This window comes from Pelophylax lessonae, assembly GCF_965119305.1.
Source record: "Pelophylax lessonae genome assembly, chromosome: 9".
NCBI lineage: Eukaryota > Metazoa > Chordata > Amphibia > Anura > Ranidae > Pelophylax > Pelophylax lessonae.
In genome coordinates, this window is record NC_138776.1 from 255,609,581 (window position 1) to 255,628,519 (window position 18,939).

The 18,939-nt window shown below is 49.1% G+C and overlaps 1 protein-coding gene across 1 annotated transcript; it reads left to right on the plus strand.

Moving 5' to 3' along the window:
* Window positions 1-11,048: 11,048 nt before the first annotated feature.
* LOC309564390 (uncharacterized protein) lies at window positions 11,049-13,279 on the plus strand (the record flags this gene model as incomplete). Its single annotated transcript, XM_082269019.1, has 3 exons — window positions 11,049-11,150; window positions 11,210-11,407; window positions 11,786-13,279. The coding sequence occupies 3 exons, from the start codon at window positions 11,049-11,051 to the stop codon at window positions 13,199-13,201; spliced, it is 1,716 nt and encodes a 571-aa protein (XP_082125145.1). The 3' UTR covers window positions 13,202-13,279.
* Window positions 13,280-18,939: the final 5,660 nt, after the last annotated feature.

Genomic DNA, 18,939 nt, shown 5'->3' on the forward strand with positions numbered 1-18,939 from the left:
GGGTTGAAGTATGTTGGGTAGATTAATTTGGTTACTTACAGAATTTGAATTTTATTGTATCCACTAAAATGGCGCCAACTTGTGGCACAGAGGACAATGCTTCTTATGCTTATACATAAAAGCTCATTTAATAGGACATTCCTTTTCTATAAAGGATTGGATAAGGGAGGAGGTAAGCCTGTCAACATTCAAAAAATAAATTTTGTAGGCGAGGTAGGAGGCATGCTCGATAGGCAGGGACGTCTCACTTAAACCTGTTGCCTCCATTTGTACCCTGTAAGATAAAATTCTGGCGCTCCAAAAATAAAATGTCTTTGGCCAAACGAACTGTTAAAAATGAGTAAAGTAAAAATCTGCTGTCCAGGCAGATGGAAATGTGCACTTAGAACAAGGCAGCCATCCTCCGAGTGTGTCCAGAAGCTTTGTAAAACGTGGAAAGCAAGCAAGCAAGGAGGGAGGAGGTGTGACTAAGTGTAGTATTAGACTATAGACCTTTTATTTTACAAGGGGTAAAAACAATTCAAGCCCGTCATAAGATGTGTGGCTCCGATGGTAGTAGTGTTCCTGTGAGCTTCACAATCTAACCAAACGCCAAGAGAAGGTTGTTGGTGTTTGGATGTCCAGCAGTGAACCTCCAACCTCTAGGCCAGTAGAAGGAGCTGTGAGCTCCGAGCGCGTAGCCTTCGCCTCCTTGTGTGATAGCCCATGATCCAGACTTCCCCCGCACCCGTGACATCACTTCTGCGTTCCACGCTGGTTTGCGTGGAGGTTCACTGCTGGACATACAGACACCAACAACCTTCTCCTGGTGTTCGGGGAGATTGTGAAGCTCACAGGACCACTACTACCATCGGGACCATCCATCTTATGATGGGCTTGAATTGTTTTTACCTTTTTTGTAAGCGTTTTTAATCTTGCACAATAAATGTCTATAGTCTAATACTACACTTAGTGGCGCCTCCCCCCCTTTTTTTGCTTTCCATTTGTACCCTGTGAACTGCAAACTTCAATAAATACTTTGTATAAAAGCCTGAAGTGTGACGTCTCCTGCATATCAAGCGTGCCTCCTACCTCATCTACACTTACCCTGCGGAGCGATTTCACGTCGCTACCAGCAAGGCCCCATCAGGACTGCCCTTTCCTTCACCCTCATCTACCCATGGGATCCCTTTTTAAAGAGCATTATATCATGGATCACCTCCAGAGATACCAGATTCTTCAAATTGGTCCAGCTCTGTCTGAAACACTTCCCCCCCCCCCCCCCCCCCAAAAAAAAAAATTATATTTTGGAATCTGAAGAAGGGACTAAGTGTCGGTTCACACCATGGCGATCTCCGACTTCGGGGGCGACCTGTGAAGTCGTGTGCACCGCGACTTGCACGGACTTCACATAATGGAAGTCAATGCAAGTCGCTCCGATGTCATCCCGAAGTAGTGCAGGAACTATTTTCTAAGTCGGAGCGACTTGAGTCGCTCCTATTAGAACGGTTCCCATAGCACAGAATGGACCGCGACTTGTCAGGCTGACAAGTCGCGGTAGTGTGAACCGGGACTTAGGCCTATGTGGGAATCAGTAATAGAATGCATTAAGATAAAAAAAAAAACCTGACTTTAGAACCACTTTAAATCTGTCAGCTGATTGGCCTCTAGTGGCTCTAATTTTAGGCACAGTGCGAAGAAAAGAGAGCAACTGAGGATGTGCAGAGCAGGGTGAGAATAGTGTATTACTGGATTTTAAACAGTATAGACCCCAATTTATGTTTTACATTGCTATACCTACAAAAGGGGCCGGCCTGAAGTGATCTAGTAGGACTTAATTTTCTGACTAAAGTTCCACTTTTAAGTTGCTAGGTTGTCATGCTTATCCCGTGGTGGTAGTATATTCTGAAAGATTGACCCTGAAGAATCCTCCAGATAGTGATAGCTCCAGGTCAGTAAAGCGAAGTATTGAGGTCAGAGACAGACAGGTAACATCCTTACCATACTGCCTAATAATATGTGTTAAATTGTGCACCATTGCCTCGTCTGAGACCAGGGAACCCCTGAACCCGAGGTGTGTGCAGTATGCGAATACTTACTTTACTGGGAGATCAGTTCTTCAACTCCACATTCCATAACCCATTATGTACCTGTCTTGGTTTCTAGGGCCTCTGCATTGCATTGTTGAGGGGGGAGGGTATTGATGTTTGAGTACTGCACACTCTCCTGGGACTCGGGTGTTCCTCAAAGTGCAAAGGAAGATGTTTCAGAAGACATCGTTATGTATTAGCAATGTGGTGCATCTTCATACCCTTGTACAGCTGATTGCCCCCACTCACTTCCCTCTATGCTTCTTATGTGAACCAATCAAAAAAAAAAAAAAAATCTTGGCAAGCACTGGCCTGTCTACACTAAATTCTAGGAATTCCCAATTCTACGCTGGTTGACTAAGCAAGAGCCAAGAGTTCTCTGGGAGAAGCAAGGGGTCAATGTTAATTGACAACCCCTCAGGTAAGGCATTAGAAAGCAGAGAGGTGGGGGATAAATGGTAATGTGTCATCATAAAGATAATACTCCTACATTGGATAGATTATGGAGCTCTTTTCTGCTTCATCAAAAATTACACCCCGTGTTGCTTTCTTGGTGCTTCAAAGTGTCTCCAAAGCCTCCATAGAAATCTATGACAACACTCGCCAACAGCACCTGAAGTGTTTGAGGGGCTCTTTTTCAGCATTAGCTTTGCTTTGTTCTGGAGGTATTGCAGGTATGAGATATCACAGATTGCACTGGGAAACCAACAGGCGAACTGGAAAGATCATCAGCAGTCACTTCCGGTTCATATGTATATATTCTGGAAGGTTCTGGTGCAGACATCATATCTGGTGTGCAGCATGGAGCAACAGGAAGGTGAGCGGCACAACCAGCAGACGGCACATGTGGTGTGCAACATGGGTACACTATAGCAGAAGGTGAGTGGGGACCAGAGAGAGAGGGCTGAGCGGCAGAGGATCAGCAGAGCTGGGAACTAGAGCAGGAGAAACTAGCAGATGTCACACGTGGTGAGCTGCGTATGAGCAATATGGCGGGAGGTGAGTGGGGCCTGGAGAGAGAGAAAGGGATCTGCAAACCAAAGGATTGGCAGAGCTGGGAGACCAGAACAGGAGAAACTAGCAGATGTCACGCGCAGTGAGCAGTATAGGGTCAATATAGTGGGAGGTGAGTGGGCCTGGAGAGAAAGAAGGATCGGCAAACCAGAGGATCATCAGAGGTGGGGGACCAGAGCAGGAGAAATTAGCAGATGTCACACATGGTGAGCAGTGTAGGGTCAAAATAGTGGGAGGCGAGCGGGGCCTGAGAGAGAGAGAAGGATCGGCAAACCAGAGGATCAGCAGACCCGGGGGACCAGAGCAGGAGAAACTAGCAAATGTCAAACGTGGTGAGCAGTGTAGGGTCAATATAAAGGGATGTGAGCAGGGCCTAGAGAGAGAGAGAAGGATCGGCAAACCAAAGGATCAGCAGAGGTGGGGGACCAGAGCAGGAGAAATTAGAAGATGTCACACGTGGTGAGCAGCATGGGATCAATATAGCAGGAGGTGAACGGGGCCTGGAGAGAGAGAAGGATCGGCAAACCAAAGGATCAGCAGAGCTGGGGGACCAGAGCAGGAGAAACTAGAAGATGACACATGTTGCGAGCAGGGTGGCATCAATATAGCGGGGGGTGAGCGGGGACCGGATAGAGAGAAGGATCGGCAAACCAGAGGATCAGCAGAGGTGGGAGGACCAAAGCAGGAGAAATTAGCAGATGTCACATGTGAGCAGCGTGGAATCAGTATAGCGGGAGGTGAGTTGGGATGGGAGAGAAAGAAGGGTTGGCAAACCAGAGGATCAGCAGAGGTTGGGGGACCAGAGCAGAAGAAATTAGCAGATGTCAAATGTGGTGAACAGTGTGGGATCAATATAGCGGGAGGTGAGCAGGGCCTGGAGAGAGAGAGAAGGATCAGCAAACCAGAGGATCAGCAGAGCTGAGGGACCAGAGCAGGAGAAACTAGCACACTTGTAGCTTCCAGCCCGCCCTGCTGCTGGCAGGATGGAGGTGGTTTAGGAGCCAGCAGTTTCTGTGGAACTACATAACTTAAGAAATCCAGGAACAGCATTTTAAAATTAGGACTGCCGGTTTGTTTTATTTACGCGATATGGAACTTACACTTCATCCCCTTGAGTCCCAGGGAACATTTTTAAATGCTGCAGTGATAGCAGCTATTCAGCACTGGGTATTAGCGCCTCCTACAGGTCCTGGTGGGGGTTCAGGCTGTCACAGCCAGCATCCATCACTAAATCCTAAACAATCGGCTACCTGACTTCCAATGCTTATATGGGTCCCTCCATATAAAAGGATGTAGACTATGCTTCCACACAGTGTTCACATCGGGAGTGAGCCATTTCAGCCTCTCTCTACAGCAATAGATCACTGCTATAGTGATCTATTGCTGGCTGATTGCACTATCAGTAAATCACTATTAGAAGTGATCTATTGCTGGCTGGTTGCACCATCAGTAGACTACTATTAGAAGTAACCTGCTACTTGCTGTCAGTATTGAGGCACAGACAGAGCCATTGCAGCCTCTCTCTACAGCAATAGATCACTGCTATAGTGATCTATTGCTGGCTGATTGCACTATCAGTAAATCACTATTAGAAGTGATCTATTGCTGGCTGGTTGCACCATCAGTATACTACTATTAGAAGTAACCTGCTACTTGCTGTCAGTATTGAGGCACAGGCACAGCCATTGCAGCCTCTCTCTACAGCAATAGATCACTGCTATAGTGATCTATTGCTGGCTGATTGCACCATCAATAGATCATTATTAGAAGTGATCTATTGCTGGCTCGTCGCCCCATCAATAGATCCCTATTACATGTTACCTGCTGCTTCCTGTCAGTAGGGAGGAACAGGCATGACCGTTGCAGCTCTGTCCAGTCTGTCAGGGTGCCAGGAAACCAGACCACACAGAGATGCAGGTAAAATAAGGCAGTTTATTGGAGCAAACAACAATAAACACACAGCAAGAGAAAGGAGATCAGGAAGAGCAAGGGTCAAGTCCACAAGCGGGTAGTCATCCAAGCCAGGGGCGAGTCCAGAAGCAGGTCATCTGCAGATGCGGGGTAGAGAGCCAGGAGAGTCCTCAGCCAAGCCAGGTCATACACGGAGGAACATGGAGAACAGAAGACTGCTAGCAGTGATGCACCTTGGAGAACAAACGCAATGGCAAGGATTGCAACCCATCAGGTGATTGATATAGTCAGGTGTGCAGCATCATCACTGTGCAACACCCAGGCAGCAAGAAAGTGATGATGCAATCAGAGTTTATAAGAGGCAGCAGCCTGCACATGTCCAAGATGGCTACCAACAGGAGGGCAAGGTAAGACCTTGACACAGTCTCTCTCTACAGCAATAGATCACTGCTGTGGTGATCTATTGCTGGCTGGTTGCACTGTCAAAAGCTCAATATAAGAGGTGATCTATGGCTGATTAGTTGCACCATCAATAGATCACAAGTAGAACTGATCTGTTGCTGGCTGGTTGCACCATCATTAGATCAATATTAGAAGTAACCGGCTACTTCCTGTCAGTAGGGAGAAACAGGCAAAGCCGTTTCAGCTTTGTCCAGTCTCTCTCTACAGCAATAGATCACTGCTATGGGGATCTATTGCTGGCTGGTTGCACTATGAATAGCTCACTATTAGGTGTGATCTATTGCTGGCTGGTTGCACCATTAATAGATCACTATTAGAAGTGCTCTATTGCTGGCTGGTTGAACCATCAATGGATCACTATTAGAAGTAACCTGCTGCTTCCTGTCAGGAGGGAGGAACAGACATAGCCATTGCAGTTCTGTCCAGTCTATCTCTACAGCAATAGATCCCTGCTAGGGTTATCTATTGCTGGCTGGTTGCACCATCAATAGATCACTATTAGATGTGGTCTATTGCTGGCTGGTTGAACCATCAACGGATCACTATTAGAAGTAACCTGCTGCTTCCTGTCAGGAGGGAGGAACAGACATAGCCATTGCAGTTCTGTCCAGTCTCTCTCTACAGCAATAGATCCCTGCAAGGGTTATCTATTGCTGGCGGTTGGAGGTTGCAGAGGCTGGAGGACACTGTTGGAGGTTTGAGAGGCTGGAGGACACAGTTGGAGGTTGGAGAGGTTGGAGGACACTGTCGGAGGTTGGAGAGGCTGGAGGACACTTTTGGAGGTTGTAGGCTCTGCAGCATGCTATGGGGCATTGCAGAGAGCCTGGTGGCACTGTGGGAGGTTGGTGGGTGCTGAGGGCTCTCAGGAGGTCCTCAGGAAACTGTGGGAGCTTGAGGGGCACTGCAGGCCATTATAGGAGCTCAGGAGGCACTATGGGACACACACACACTCTGAATGAAGGAGCACCACCCATAGGTGCCGCCTATTCATGCAGCCTATCAGTGCCCATTAGTGCAGCCTATCAGTGCCCATTAGTGCCGCCTATCCATGCAGCCTATCAGTGCCCATTAGTGCAGCCTATCAGTGCCCATTAGTGCAGCCTATCAGTGCAGTCTCATGAGTGCACATTAATGAAGGAGAAAAATTACTTATTTCAAAAATTTATAACAGAATTTTCGGTCTTTATGTTTTTTTTTTTTTTTTACAAAAAATAAAATCCCAGGGGCAATTAAATATCACCAAAAGAAAACTCTATTTAAAAAAAAAATGCTAAAAATGTCATATGGGCACAGTGTTGCATGACCGCGCAGTTGTCATTCAAAATGTGACAGCGCTGAAAGCTGAACATCGTCCTGGGCAGGATTGGGGGTAAAAGTGCCTGGTATTGAAGTGGTGAAAAAAAAAAAAAAAGGATCACATTATTCATTCACATCAAGTCTATTCATTATTATCCTGTGTAAAGAATTCTGTGCTGTTCGCTGCTGCCATCTTGTGGTCACATTACAAAATGCAGCCGTTCTCCCCCTTCAGTCCCCTGAGTGAACACAGCGCTGTCAGACGCCGCCACCTGCCGGCTACTGCGGGGAACTGCCCCCCTGAACAGATTTCACAGCGCTGCAAGGAAGTCGGCTGCAACGCAGAAGCCAGGAAGTAAATGGGTGGAACGCACCACCGGCATGTGAGGTCAAGAGACTTCCGGTCCAGCCAGAAGCAATAGAAAACCGAGTGGAAACGTGGGCAGGAGTCGGGCTGTGGCTGGTGAGGACATTATTGGGGACCTGTTGCTGGTTTTGGAGGGTTCTCAGGTGATTTGGGGGTTTGTACAGGTGGGGGGAAAGCTTGTATTTACTATTATTATTGAGTGAATGATCTGTAGCAGGGTGTGACCGGTGCCGTGGCGGCAGGAGACGCGGGGTGACCGTGTTTACGTTTCGGCCACGGAAATGCAGGATGTTACGTCACAGAATGCGGAGGCACGCCACAACGCTTGACCTGGGCTCTGAGGCAAGGTTAGCGGAGATCATAAGAGGTTAAGGGGGTCAGGGGGAGGGGCTCTGGTGCAAATTTAGGTGCGCAAGAGGAGGAGTTGGCTTAAAGTAGGTGATTGGTTCAATTTAACCACTTGAAGACCGGAGCTTTTCTGGCACTTTTTGTTTACAAGTTAAAATCAGTATTTTATCAGAAAATTACTTAGAACCCCCAAATATTTTTTTTTTTATATATATATATATATATATATATATATATATATATATATATATGGGAGGGGGGGGAGAGAGGAAGGGGGGGGAGAGAGAGGAAGGAAGGGGGGGAGAAAGAAGAAGGAAGGGGGGGGAGAGAGAGGAAGGAAGGGGGGGAGAAAGAAGAAGGAGGGGGGGGGGGAGAAAGAGGAAGGAGGGGGGGGGGAAGAAAGAGGAAGGAGGGGGGGGGGAAGAAAGAGGAAGGAGGGGGGGGGGAAGAAAGAGGAAGGAGGGGGGGGGGGGGAAGAAAGAGGAAGGAGGGGGGGGGGAGAAAGAGGAAGGAGGGGGGGGGGAAGAAAGAGGAAGGAGGGGGGGGGGAAGAAAGAGGAAGGAGGGGGGGGGGGGAGAAAGAGGAAGGAGGGGGGGGGGAGAAAGAGGAAGGAGGGGGGGGGGAGAAAGAGGAAGGAGGGGGGGGGGAGAAAGAGGAAGGAGGGGGGGGGGAGAAAGAGGAAGGAGGGGGGGGGGAGAAAGAGGAAGGAGGGGGGGGGGGAGAAAGAGGAAGGAGGGGGGGGGGGAGAAAGAGGAAGGAGGGGGGGGGGGAGAAAGAGGAAGGAGGGGGGGGGGGAGAAAGAGGAAGGAGGGGGGGGGGAGAAAGAGGAAGGAGGGGGGGGGGGGAGAAAGAGGAAGGAGGGGGGGGGGGGGAGAAAGAGGAAGGAGGGGGGGGGGAGAAAGAGGAAGGAGGGGGGGGGGGAGAAAGAGGAAGGAGGGGGGGGGAGAAAGAGGAAGGAGGGGGGAGAGAGAGGAAGGAGGGGGGAGAGAGAGGAAGGAGGGGGGAGAGAGAGGAAGGAGGGGGGAGAGAGAGGAAGGAGGGGGGGGGAGAGAGAGGAAGGAGGGGGGGGGAGAGAGAGGAAGGAGGGGGGGGAGAGAGAGGAAGGAGGGGGGGGGAGAGAGAGGAAGGAGGGGGGGGGAGAGAGAGGAAGGAGGGGGGGGGAGAGAGAGGAAGGAGGGGGGGAGAGAGAGGAAGGAGGGGGGGGGAGAGAGGAAGGAGGGGGGGGAGAGAGAGGAAGGAGGGGGGGGGAGAGAGGAAGGAGGGGGGGGGAGAGAGGAAGGAGGGGGGGGAGAGAGGAAGGAGGGGAGAGAGGAAGGGGGGGAGAGAGGAGGAGGGGGGGGGGAGAGAGGAGGAGGGGGGGGGAGAGAGGAGGAGGGGGGGGAGAGAGGAGGAGGGGGGGAGAGAGGAGGAGGGGGGGGGAGAGAGGAGCAGGGGGGAGAGAGGAGGAGGGGGGGGGAGAGAGAGAGGAGGAGGGGGGGAGAGAGAGAGAGGAAAGGGGGGGGAGAGAGAGGGAGGGGGGGATTGAGAGGAAGGGAAGGGGGGGAGAGAGAGGAAGGAGGGGGGAGAGAGAGGAAGGAGGGGGGGGGAGAGAGAGGAAGGAGGGGGGGGGAGAGAGAGGAAGGAGGGGGGGGGAGAGAGAGGAAGGAGGGGGGGGGAGAGAGAGGAAGGAGGGGGGGGGAGAGAGAGGAAGGAGGGGGGGGGAGAGAGAGGAAGGAGGGGGGGGGAGAGAGGAAGGAGGGGGGGGGGAGAGAGGAAGGAGGGGGGGGAGAGAGAGGAAGGAGGGGGGGGGAGAGAGGAAGGAGGGGGGGGAGAGAGGAAGGAGGGGGGGGAGAGAGGAAGGAGGGGAGAGAGGAAGGGGGGGAGAGAGGAGGAGGGGGGGGGGAGAGAGGAGGAGGGGGGGGAGAGAGGAGGAGGGGGGGAGAGAGGAGGAGGGGGGGGAGAGAGGAGGAGGGGGGAGAGAGGAGGAGGGGGGGGGAGAGAGAGAGGAGGAGGGGGGGGAGAGAGAGAGAGGAAAGGGGGGGGAGAGAGAGGGAGGGGGGGATTGAGAGGAAGGGAAGGGGGGGATTGAGAGGAAGGGAAGGGGGGAGAGAGAGAAAGGAGGGGGGGAGAGAGAAAGGAGGGAGGGAGGGGGGGGGATTTAGAGGAAGGGAAGGGGGGGGGAGAGAGAGAGGGAGGGGAGATCTAATTTGTTTTTTTTTTTATTTTAGCAAATAAAATAAGATGTGATGTGAAGAAGGCTGTGATGTAAGGGGGGGACTGATGACACTGATATAAAGGGGGAGCTGTGATGTCAAAGGAGAGGGACTGATGTGAAGAAGGCTGTGATGTAAGGGGGGGACTGACAATACTGATGTAAAGGGCAACCTGTGATGTCAAAGGGGGGGGGGACTGTGATGTGAAGGTGGCTGTGATGTAAGGGGTGGTTTTATCCTTGAAGGGGGCTGTGATGCGGGGGGGGTTTTATTAGCCCCCCCCGCATCACAGCCCCCTTCACATCCTAGTACCCACCCTCCCTTGACATCACAACCTGTGATGTCAAGGGAGGGGGGGTACTAGGATGTGAAGGGGGCTGTGATGCGGGGGGGGCTAATAACACTGTTGTCGGGTGGGGTACTGGGATATAAGGGGGCTGATAACACTGATGGGAGGGGGAGCTGTGATATTGGGGGGGTTGGAGGTGGTGCTGTCAGTGGGAGCTGATAACACTGATGTAAAAGAGGGAGCTGTGATGTCAAGGGGGCTGATTAATGTAAGTGGGGACTAATAACACTGATGTAAAGGGGGAGCTGTCATGTCGAAAGTGGGGGGGGGGGGTGATAACACTAATGTAAAGAGGGAGCTCTGATGTTAAGTGTGGGGGGGGGGACTGTGTTGTGAAGGTGGCTGTGATGTAAGGTGGGGGGGGGCAGATTGATGTAAAGGGGGAGCTATGATGTCAAAGGAGGAAGGGGGTACTGTGATGTGAAGGGGGGGGCTGATAACACTGATGGGAGGGGGAGCTGTGATATTGGGGGGTGGTACTGTGATGTGAAGGGGGCTGTGATGTCAGTGGGGGCTGATAACACTGATGTAAAGAGGGAGCTGTGATGTCAAGGGGGGGGGGTACTGTGATGTGAAGGGGGAAGGGGGCTGATTGATGTAAGTGGGGAGCGATAACACTGATGTAAAGGGGAGCTGTCATGTCGAAAGTGGGGGGTGATAACACTAATGTAAAGAGGGAGCTCTGATGTCAAGTGGGGGGGGGACACTCACTGTGTTATGAAGGTGGCTGTGATGTAAGGTGGGGGGCGGGAGCTGATAAATGTAAAGGGGGAGCTATGATGGCAAAGGAGGAAGGGGGTGCTGTAATGTGAAGGATCAGAGTCCTGGCACAAACATGAGAGTCGGACCTCCTGCTGGAAAAACATTTTACTGACCAGACCCTCGTGGATGGTAATCCAATACCTCTGGTATAGAACACAACTTTTCAGAGGGATACATGTGATAGGAAGTGAGTTGACATTCCTATAAGGTGTCAGGATGTCACTGTCTATTTCTCCATGGAGGAGTGGGAGTATATAGAAGGACACAAGGATGTCATGATGGAGGATGGCCAGAAAGACAAAAAGGCCATTCATGACTTCCTTATATTGAGTAAGGGGGAAAACATCTCCATGGAGCAAATGGGAGGAGGGGAAGGTCCAGTAAACAAATTATTAAACTGACTGCAATATATATATATATATTTTTTTTTTTTTACCAGGTCCACCAAAAAAAAAAAAATCACACAATGGACTACACAACTGTCCAAATTAAGGAAGAATCATTCTCAGATGAACATTTCACTGTCGAAATCAAGGAGGAGCCACTTTCAAGTAATGAAGAACAAAACCTGGACTCTGTTCCTCCCACTCTCCGCTCTCATATAAAAGAGAATCCACTCTTAAGTGATGAAGAACATGTCCCGGACTCTGTTCCTCCAACTCTCCGCTCTCATTTCAAAGAGGATGCACCCTCAAGTGATGAAGATCACCCGGACTCTGTTCCTCCCACTCACAGATCTCATATCAAAGAGGAAACACCCTCAAGTGATTATCACCCGGACTCTGTTCCTCCCACTCAAAGATCTCATATCAAGGAGGATGTACCCTCAAGTGATGATCACCTGGACTCTGTTCCTCCCACTCACAGATCTCATATCAAAGAGGAAACACCCTCAAGTGATGATCACCCGGACTCTGTTCCTCCCACTCACAGATCTCATATCAAAGAGGAAACACCCTCAAGTGATGATCACCCGGACTCTGTTCCTCCCACTCACAGATCTCATATCAAAGAGGAAACACCCTCAAGTGATGATCACCCGGACTCTGTTCCTCCCACTCACAGATCTCATATCAAAGAGGATGCACCCTCAAGTGATGATCACCCGGACTCTGTTCCTCCCACTCACAGATCTCATATCAAAGAGGAAACACCCTCAAGTGATGATCACCCGGACTCTGTTCCTCCCACTCACAGATCTCATATCAAAGAGGATGCACCCTCAAGTGATGAAGATCACCCGGTCTCTGCTCTGTCCCAGACCCAGGGACAACTGGAGGACAAACCGTTCTGTTGCTCTGAGTGTGGAAAGTGTTTCATAGATCACGCAATGCTTGTCAGCCATCAGCAAGCCCACACAGGGGAGAAGCCCTATGCCTGCTCAGAGTGTGGGAAGTGTTTTACTGCCCGAGCGACAGTGAAAGTTCACCTTCGTCTTCACACGGGAGAGAAGCCCTATAGGTGCGCCGAATGCGAAAAGGCCTTTACTTTTAAAAGCGTCAGAGATGCCCACTTCAGGACGCACACCGGCGACAAACCTTTTCCCTGTCCCGATTGCGGGAAGCGCTTTACCGTCCGATCCATGCTTAATATGCACCGAAAAGTCCACGAGGAGAACGGGCTGTTTTCGTGTTCTGAATGTGGGAAAAGCTTCACTAGGAATTCTACGCTTAAGGCCCACGAAGTTGTCCACACAGGGTTCAAGAGTCACACCTGCCCAGATTGCAAGAAATGCTTCAGCTCAGAGTCGTCGCTCAAGCAGCACAAGAAAGTCCATCTTGGGTTGAAACCATATGCCTGCCCCGATTGCGGCAGATGCTTTGGCCTGAAAACGAGTCTGGTAACGCACCAGAGGATCCACTCTGGAGAAAGGCCGTATACTTGTGCAGAGTGCGGAAAGAGCTTCAGCCACAGCTCCAGCCTGGTGACGCATAGGAGGATCCACAGCGGGGAAAGACCATACGTTTGCTCTATGTGTGGTAAAGGATTTGCCAGTCTCTCTGAACGCGTTGTGCATGAGAGAACACACACCGGGTTGAAGCCCTATTCCTGCCCCGAATGTGGGAAGAGTTTTGTCAGCGTTTCAGAATGTAACCGCCACCGGAAGATCCATGCTGACGAAAAGCCCTTCACTTGTTCCTATTGCAGCAAGCCTTTCATCCGCAAACCTGATTTCGTCAAGCACCTTCGGATTCACACGGGAGAGAAACCATTTGGCTGCAACGACTGCGGCAAGTTTTTCCGCAGCGTCCCGGAACTCACAAAGCACCAGCGGTATCACACCGGAGATAAACGGTATCCGTGCAAAGACTGCGGGAAATGGTTCTTCACTAGGTCGCATCAGGTAAAGCATGAGAAGATTCATATCAGGGAGCAACAAGCCCAATGGACCCCATCTGTGCTGCAGGCCCAAACTATGGGTTTCATATAGTTGGAAATAGATGACTATAGATAAGTTAATACATTTTAAGTCTGGTAGGGATTGGACTGTTCTACTAGTTTTCAACCAAGCCTTGAGTCTTCCTAGCCTGACTTGCAAGACCCTCCTCACTCAGGATTATGACTGCCCTTTCCTATGCAAATTAGGTGCCATTATTTACAGGGTTCGTACGGTCCTTGAAAACCTGGAAAAGTTTTGAAATTTGGAGATGGCACTTTCCAGGCCTGGAAAGGTCATGGAAAATTAGGATTCCACAAAGGTTTTGGAAAAGTCATGGAAATGTAACTGGGGAGGAGCGGGGAGCGGCGGGGGGAGCGGATGCTTAAAGACTTAAGTGTAATTTATCATTTTATTCAGTAATGTTTGTGCCACATACTATTTGTCTTCCGGGTCCGCGGTATGCCCGTGCGCTGTCACGCAGCAGCCGAGGAGATGATCGCGCACCAGTCACAGGCAGCGGGGAGGGCCGGCCGCGGTTTGCCTGGATGTGATGATGACGCGGAAGGGGGCGGTAACCGTTTCGGTTACCGCACCCCCGCGTCATCACGTTCATGCGGCCGGCCCGTCCTCCAGTGACGCTTCCGCTGCCTGTGATTGGTTTGCTGCTGCTGGCCAGTCACATCCAGGCAAACCGCGGCCGGCCCTCCCCGCTGCCAGTGATTGGTGCACGATCATCTCCTCGGCTTCTGCTGGCCAGTGACCGACAGTAGGGCAAACTGCGGACCCGGAAGGACACCTACTGTACCAGTCCTATACGGGAATGTTAAAAAATAAATGTAAATAAATTTAAGCATCCAATCCTGAGTCACCTTTCTGTGAGAACTCTTTTCTGCCTGTTTGTGGGACTGTTAGGTTCGGCCTAAGAGTAGTAAGCGCCACATTTTGTCCAGCTGCACCTTCATGACTGCCTGAACAGCTTTATTTCGGCAAGCAGGAGCACCACTGTTCTTTCTCCAAGAGTAAGTGCCGCATTTGTGCACCATCAGATCTGTGCCATCCATACCAGTCCGCCTGCACCTCATGACTGTGGCTTGGGCCTCTGACCACCTCCTGTATCATGTCCGCAGCCTCCGAACACCTCCTGTATCATGTCCGCAGCCTCTGAACACCTCCTGTATCATGTCCGCAGCCTCTGAACACCTCCTGTATCATGTCCGCAGCCTCTGACCACCTCCTGTATCATGTCCGCAGCCTCTGACCACCTCCTGTATCATGTCCGCAGCCTCTGACCACCTCCTGTATCATGTCCGCAGCCTCTGACCACCTCCTGTATCATGTCCGCAGCCTCTGACCACCTCCTGTATCATGTCCGCAGCCTCTGACCACCTCCTGTATCATGTCTGCAGCCTCTGACCACCTCCTGTATCATGTCCGCAGCCTCTGACCACCTCCTGTATCATGTCCGCAGTCTCTGACCACCTCCTGTATCATGTCTGCAGTCTCTGACCACCTCCTGTATCATGTCTGCAGTCTCTGACCACCTCCTGTATCATGTCTGCAGTCTCTGACCACCTCCTGTATCATGTCTGCAGTCTCTGACCACCTCCTGTATCATGTCTGCAGTCTCTGACCACCTCCTGTATCATGTCTGCAGTCTCTGACCACCTCCTGTATCATGTCTGCAGTCTCTGACCACCTCCTGTATCATGTCTGCAGTCTCTGACCACCTCCTGTATCATGTCCGCAGTCTCTGACCACCTCCTGTATCATGTCTGCTAAATGTACAGTGTGTGTCGTATAGGGCTGAAACAACTAATCGATAAAATCGATAATTACAATAGTTGTCAACGATTGTCATTATCGATTAGTTGATCCTTCGATTAGTTGTGCTGCATCTTTCCCTGCCTGTCTCCTCTGTGAAGCCATCGGCTGCATTCACTGTCTGACTCTCACAGCTCGGCACTTCCGTGACCTCTTCCTCCCCCCTCCTTTCCTCTCTGCCTTCTTGTGACGTCAGTGAGGGAGTCAACACAACACTGCTGGGTCCTGAAACTCCCCTTCCCCTCCCCCTGTGATCGGCAGTGTTCTCTTGCAGCAAGGAAAGATTAAAGGTAAGAAGTTTTTTGCCTGCTCCTCCTCCTCCCTGAATCCCGAGCTCTGCTCTCCTGACCTTACCGTGCCCCTCTGTGTGCACTGTAACCTGCAGTGGCTGAAGGGTTTGAACGTTGTATGAAGTGCTTCTGCTGAAAACGGGGTGAGTGGAGAGGGGGGTGTGAAGGTAAATAAAGTTCAGAATTCCAGCTGATGCACATCTCCACCAGGCCATTTCTATAAGCCACCCCTGAGGTCCCATTCACACTAAGCAGAGCAGGAATGCATGTTACTGATGATGTATATATAATTATTTTTTTTTTAAGCTTGTTTTTTACACATAGGGCAGCCCATTCACTTGAATGGGCTGCCCTACCTTTTGACAAACACACCATGGAAGGTCTAGAACATTTTCAGGTATGCGGCTTTGCAAGTTTGCCACATGACAAAACGTGGGTCTGCTAACTTTTTTTTAGAGTGCCATTGAAAATGAATGGCACCACAATCACTATGCGATTTTGCAGTACATTTTTAAAATGCATGAGAAAACATGCGTTTCCCATGCGCTTTGTCACATGTTCAGGAAATGCAAAGTGTTAATGCAGCCTAAGGACTCTCTTACATGGGCGGCTGAGCCATGGATTTACCGCCACCCCTGGCTGTGCATCCGAATCCTAACAATGAAGTCAGATAGGGCTGTACACATGCTGTGGCTGAAATGTTTTACTACACAGCTGCAGCATTTTTAACGCATGCTGGAGAGTTGGACATGTAGCACCACCTATCACGCTGGGTTCACACTGTTGTGTGGAGTGGCTCACAACAGGGGATCTAGTGCGTCCCTGTTCTCCATTTCAGGAATGAATCAGGCCCAAATTCTTGGCTGAATTCAGACCTGAAACAGACCAGAAAACGCACAGGACTTTCCTGCAAACCGCTCTGCAGCCGCCCCAGAGCTTTGTGAACTGGCTCCATTAAGAGCCAGTCACACTCTCCTGACATACGAATTGGATGCAGAAAAACCCATGTCCAATTCGCATCAGTGTGAACCCAGCCTTACCACCCGCCCCCTTTTCAGTTAAAAGGGGCTGATCTGCAACTGCAAGCCAAACACCTGACTCAGTTGCAGCATGGTCTCGCAATGTAAAATTACCATTCAGCGATTTTAAAAAAGTATAACAAAATACAAGTGCCAGGAAGTAGAGTTAGCAAGGGTATGATTTCTGTCATGGCTGCAACATGATGGGGCACTGTAAACAGTGCCCCATCACTGGTGTTGCCGGGGGGCAATAAATGAACGAAAAAGGCATATTGAGATTTTTTATGATTTTATCCGATTAATCGAAAAAATAATCGGCAACTAATCGATTATGAAAATAATCGTTAGTTGCAGCCCTAGTGTCGTAAAACGTTTGACATTTCGAACATGGGAGAGGCAGCGCTGTCTAGCCACGCTAAAGGTGCAAAGCACCAGTCTGCAGCTGCGTGCTTGACAGCTTCCAATCTGATCGCTGGCTTTTTCACCCGTACGCCTGAAGTGACACTGGCTCCCAGCTGCGGCAGTGGTGCTTCCATCTCATCCACTGTAAAACAAGGGACCATTTTGAGTCACGCTGTATCCAGAAACGAAACCCTAACTGCAGAGGTACTGTACACTACAAAGATTGTCATTTATTTTAGTAAAAATATGCTGGGTGTGACATAGATTTTCTTCTTATTTAACATGTATACATAGACATTTCATGAAACATTAGGACATTAATATTTACGTGAAGTCATGGAAAAGTCATGGAATTTTATTGGTGAAAATGTGTATGAACCCTGTATTTACGTAAGAGGATTTTGACAATAACCCTTTCTCTGGGGGGGAAAAAAAATGTTTTCCCTATTCGAGTGAGTAGCAAATACATTTCTGGTGTCCATAGCACCAGTTTTCACAGATCCAACCATTGGAAATGAATGCCACCATCAACTTAATCAGTATTCAGATCCAACCAGTGGAAATGAATTCCCGACGTCAACAGAACCAGTATTCATAATTCCAAGCAGCGAAAATGAATTTGTGAGATCAACAAAACCAGTTTTCATCGATCCAACCAGTGGACATGAATTCCCTACTTCAATAGAAACCAGTCTCCATAGATCCAATTAGTGGAAATTAATTCCATACGTCAATAGAACCAATTTTTATAGATCCAACCAGTGGAAATAAATTCCCTACCTCAATAGAACCAGTCTTCATAGATCCAACCACTGGAAATGAATTCCCTATGACAATAGAATCAGTCTCCTTAGATTCAACCAGTGGAAATGAATTCCCAACGTCAATGGAACCAGTTTTCATAGATCCAACTAGTGGAAATGAATTCCCGACGTCAATAGAACCAGTTTTCATAGATCCAACTAGTGGAAATGAATTCCCAACGTCAATAGAACCAGTTTTCATAGATCCAACTAGTGGCAATGAATTCCCAACGTCAATAGAACCAGTTTTCATAGATCCAACTAGTGTAGTGGCAATGAATTCCCAACGTCAATAGAACCAGTTTTCATAGATCCAACTAGTGGAACTGAATTCCCAACATCAATAGAACCAGTTTTCATAGATCCAACCAGTGCAAATTAATTCCCGATGTCAATAGAACCAGTTTTCATAGATCCAACCAGTGCAAATTAATTCCAGATGTCAATAGAACCAGTTTTCATAGATCCAACCAACATAAATTATTCCTAAAGTTCATGGAAACTGCATAGATGCAACCACCAGAAATTATTCTTGATGTGCATAGAACCAGTTTGCACAGATCCAACCACCAGAAATTCTTCCACACATCCATGGAACCTCCATAGATCCAACCTACAGAAATTATTCTTGACGTCTGTAGAACAAGTTTGCATGGATTCAACTACCAGAAGTTATTCCTGATTTCCATGGAGCCTGCATAGATCCAACCACCAGAAAGGAATCATGAGGTCAATAGAACCCGTTTGCAGAGATCCAACCAATGGAAATTAATTCCCAACTTCAATAGAACCAGTTTGCACAGATCCAACCAGCAGAAAATAATCCTGACCTTCATAGAACCAGTTTGCACAGATCCATTCACCAAAAAATGTTACCGACATCAACAGAACCAGTTTGCACAGATCCAACCAGTGGAATTATTCATGAAGGGGCTAAAGTACATCTACTGAAGGCTAGACCTACTTAAATAAACAGCACCATGTAGTTGGGCAATTATTGTATTTACAGCTCAAACTTTTTAATTATATTTTTGGATAAAGCAGTGAGGGGTGACAATTCGTTTAAAGAACGAAGGAGATTTAGGAGATTCTATTTTTCCTGGTAACCATTGTCACTATTGTACTGAAAGTGAGGGAAAATCTAACATTGTGAGTTGTCAAAAGAGGAAATCATGCAACGGGGACAATTGGATTTCTCTAACTTTGTGTCCACTGAACAGATAATGAGGGAAGATCACAGATACCGTGCGGTGGCCTTAGTGTGATACACACATATACATATATATAATATACCATGCGTTGGATGGAGACACATACGATAAATCGCCCAAATCGCATGCTCGTTCTTATCAAGCTTCGGGGGATAACATAGAGCTACACCACAGCCATCAACAAAATAGCAGCACGGATATATGTACAGAACTGAACAGTTTCCTCTACAGTGCTGAATAGGA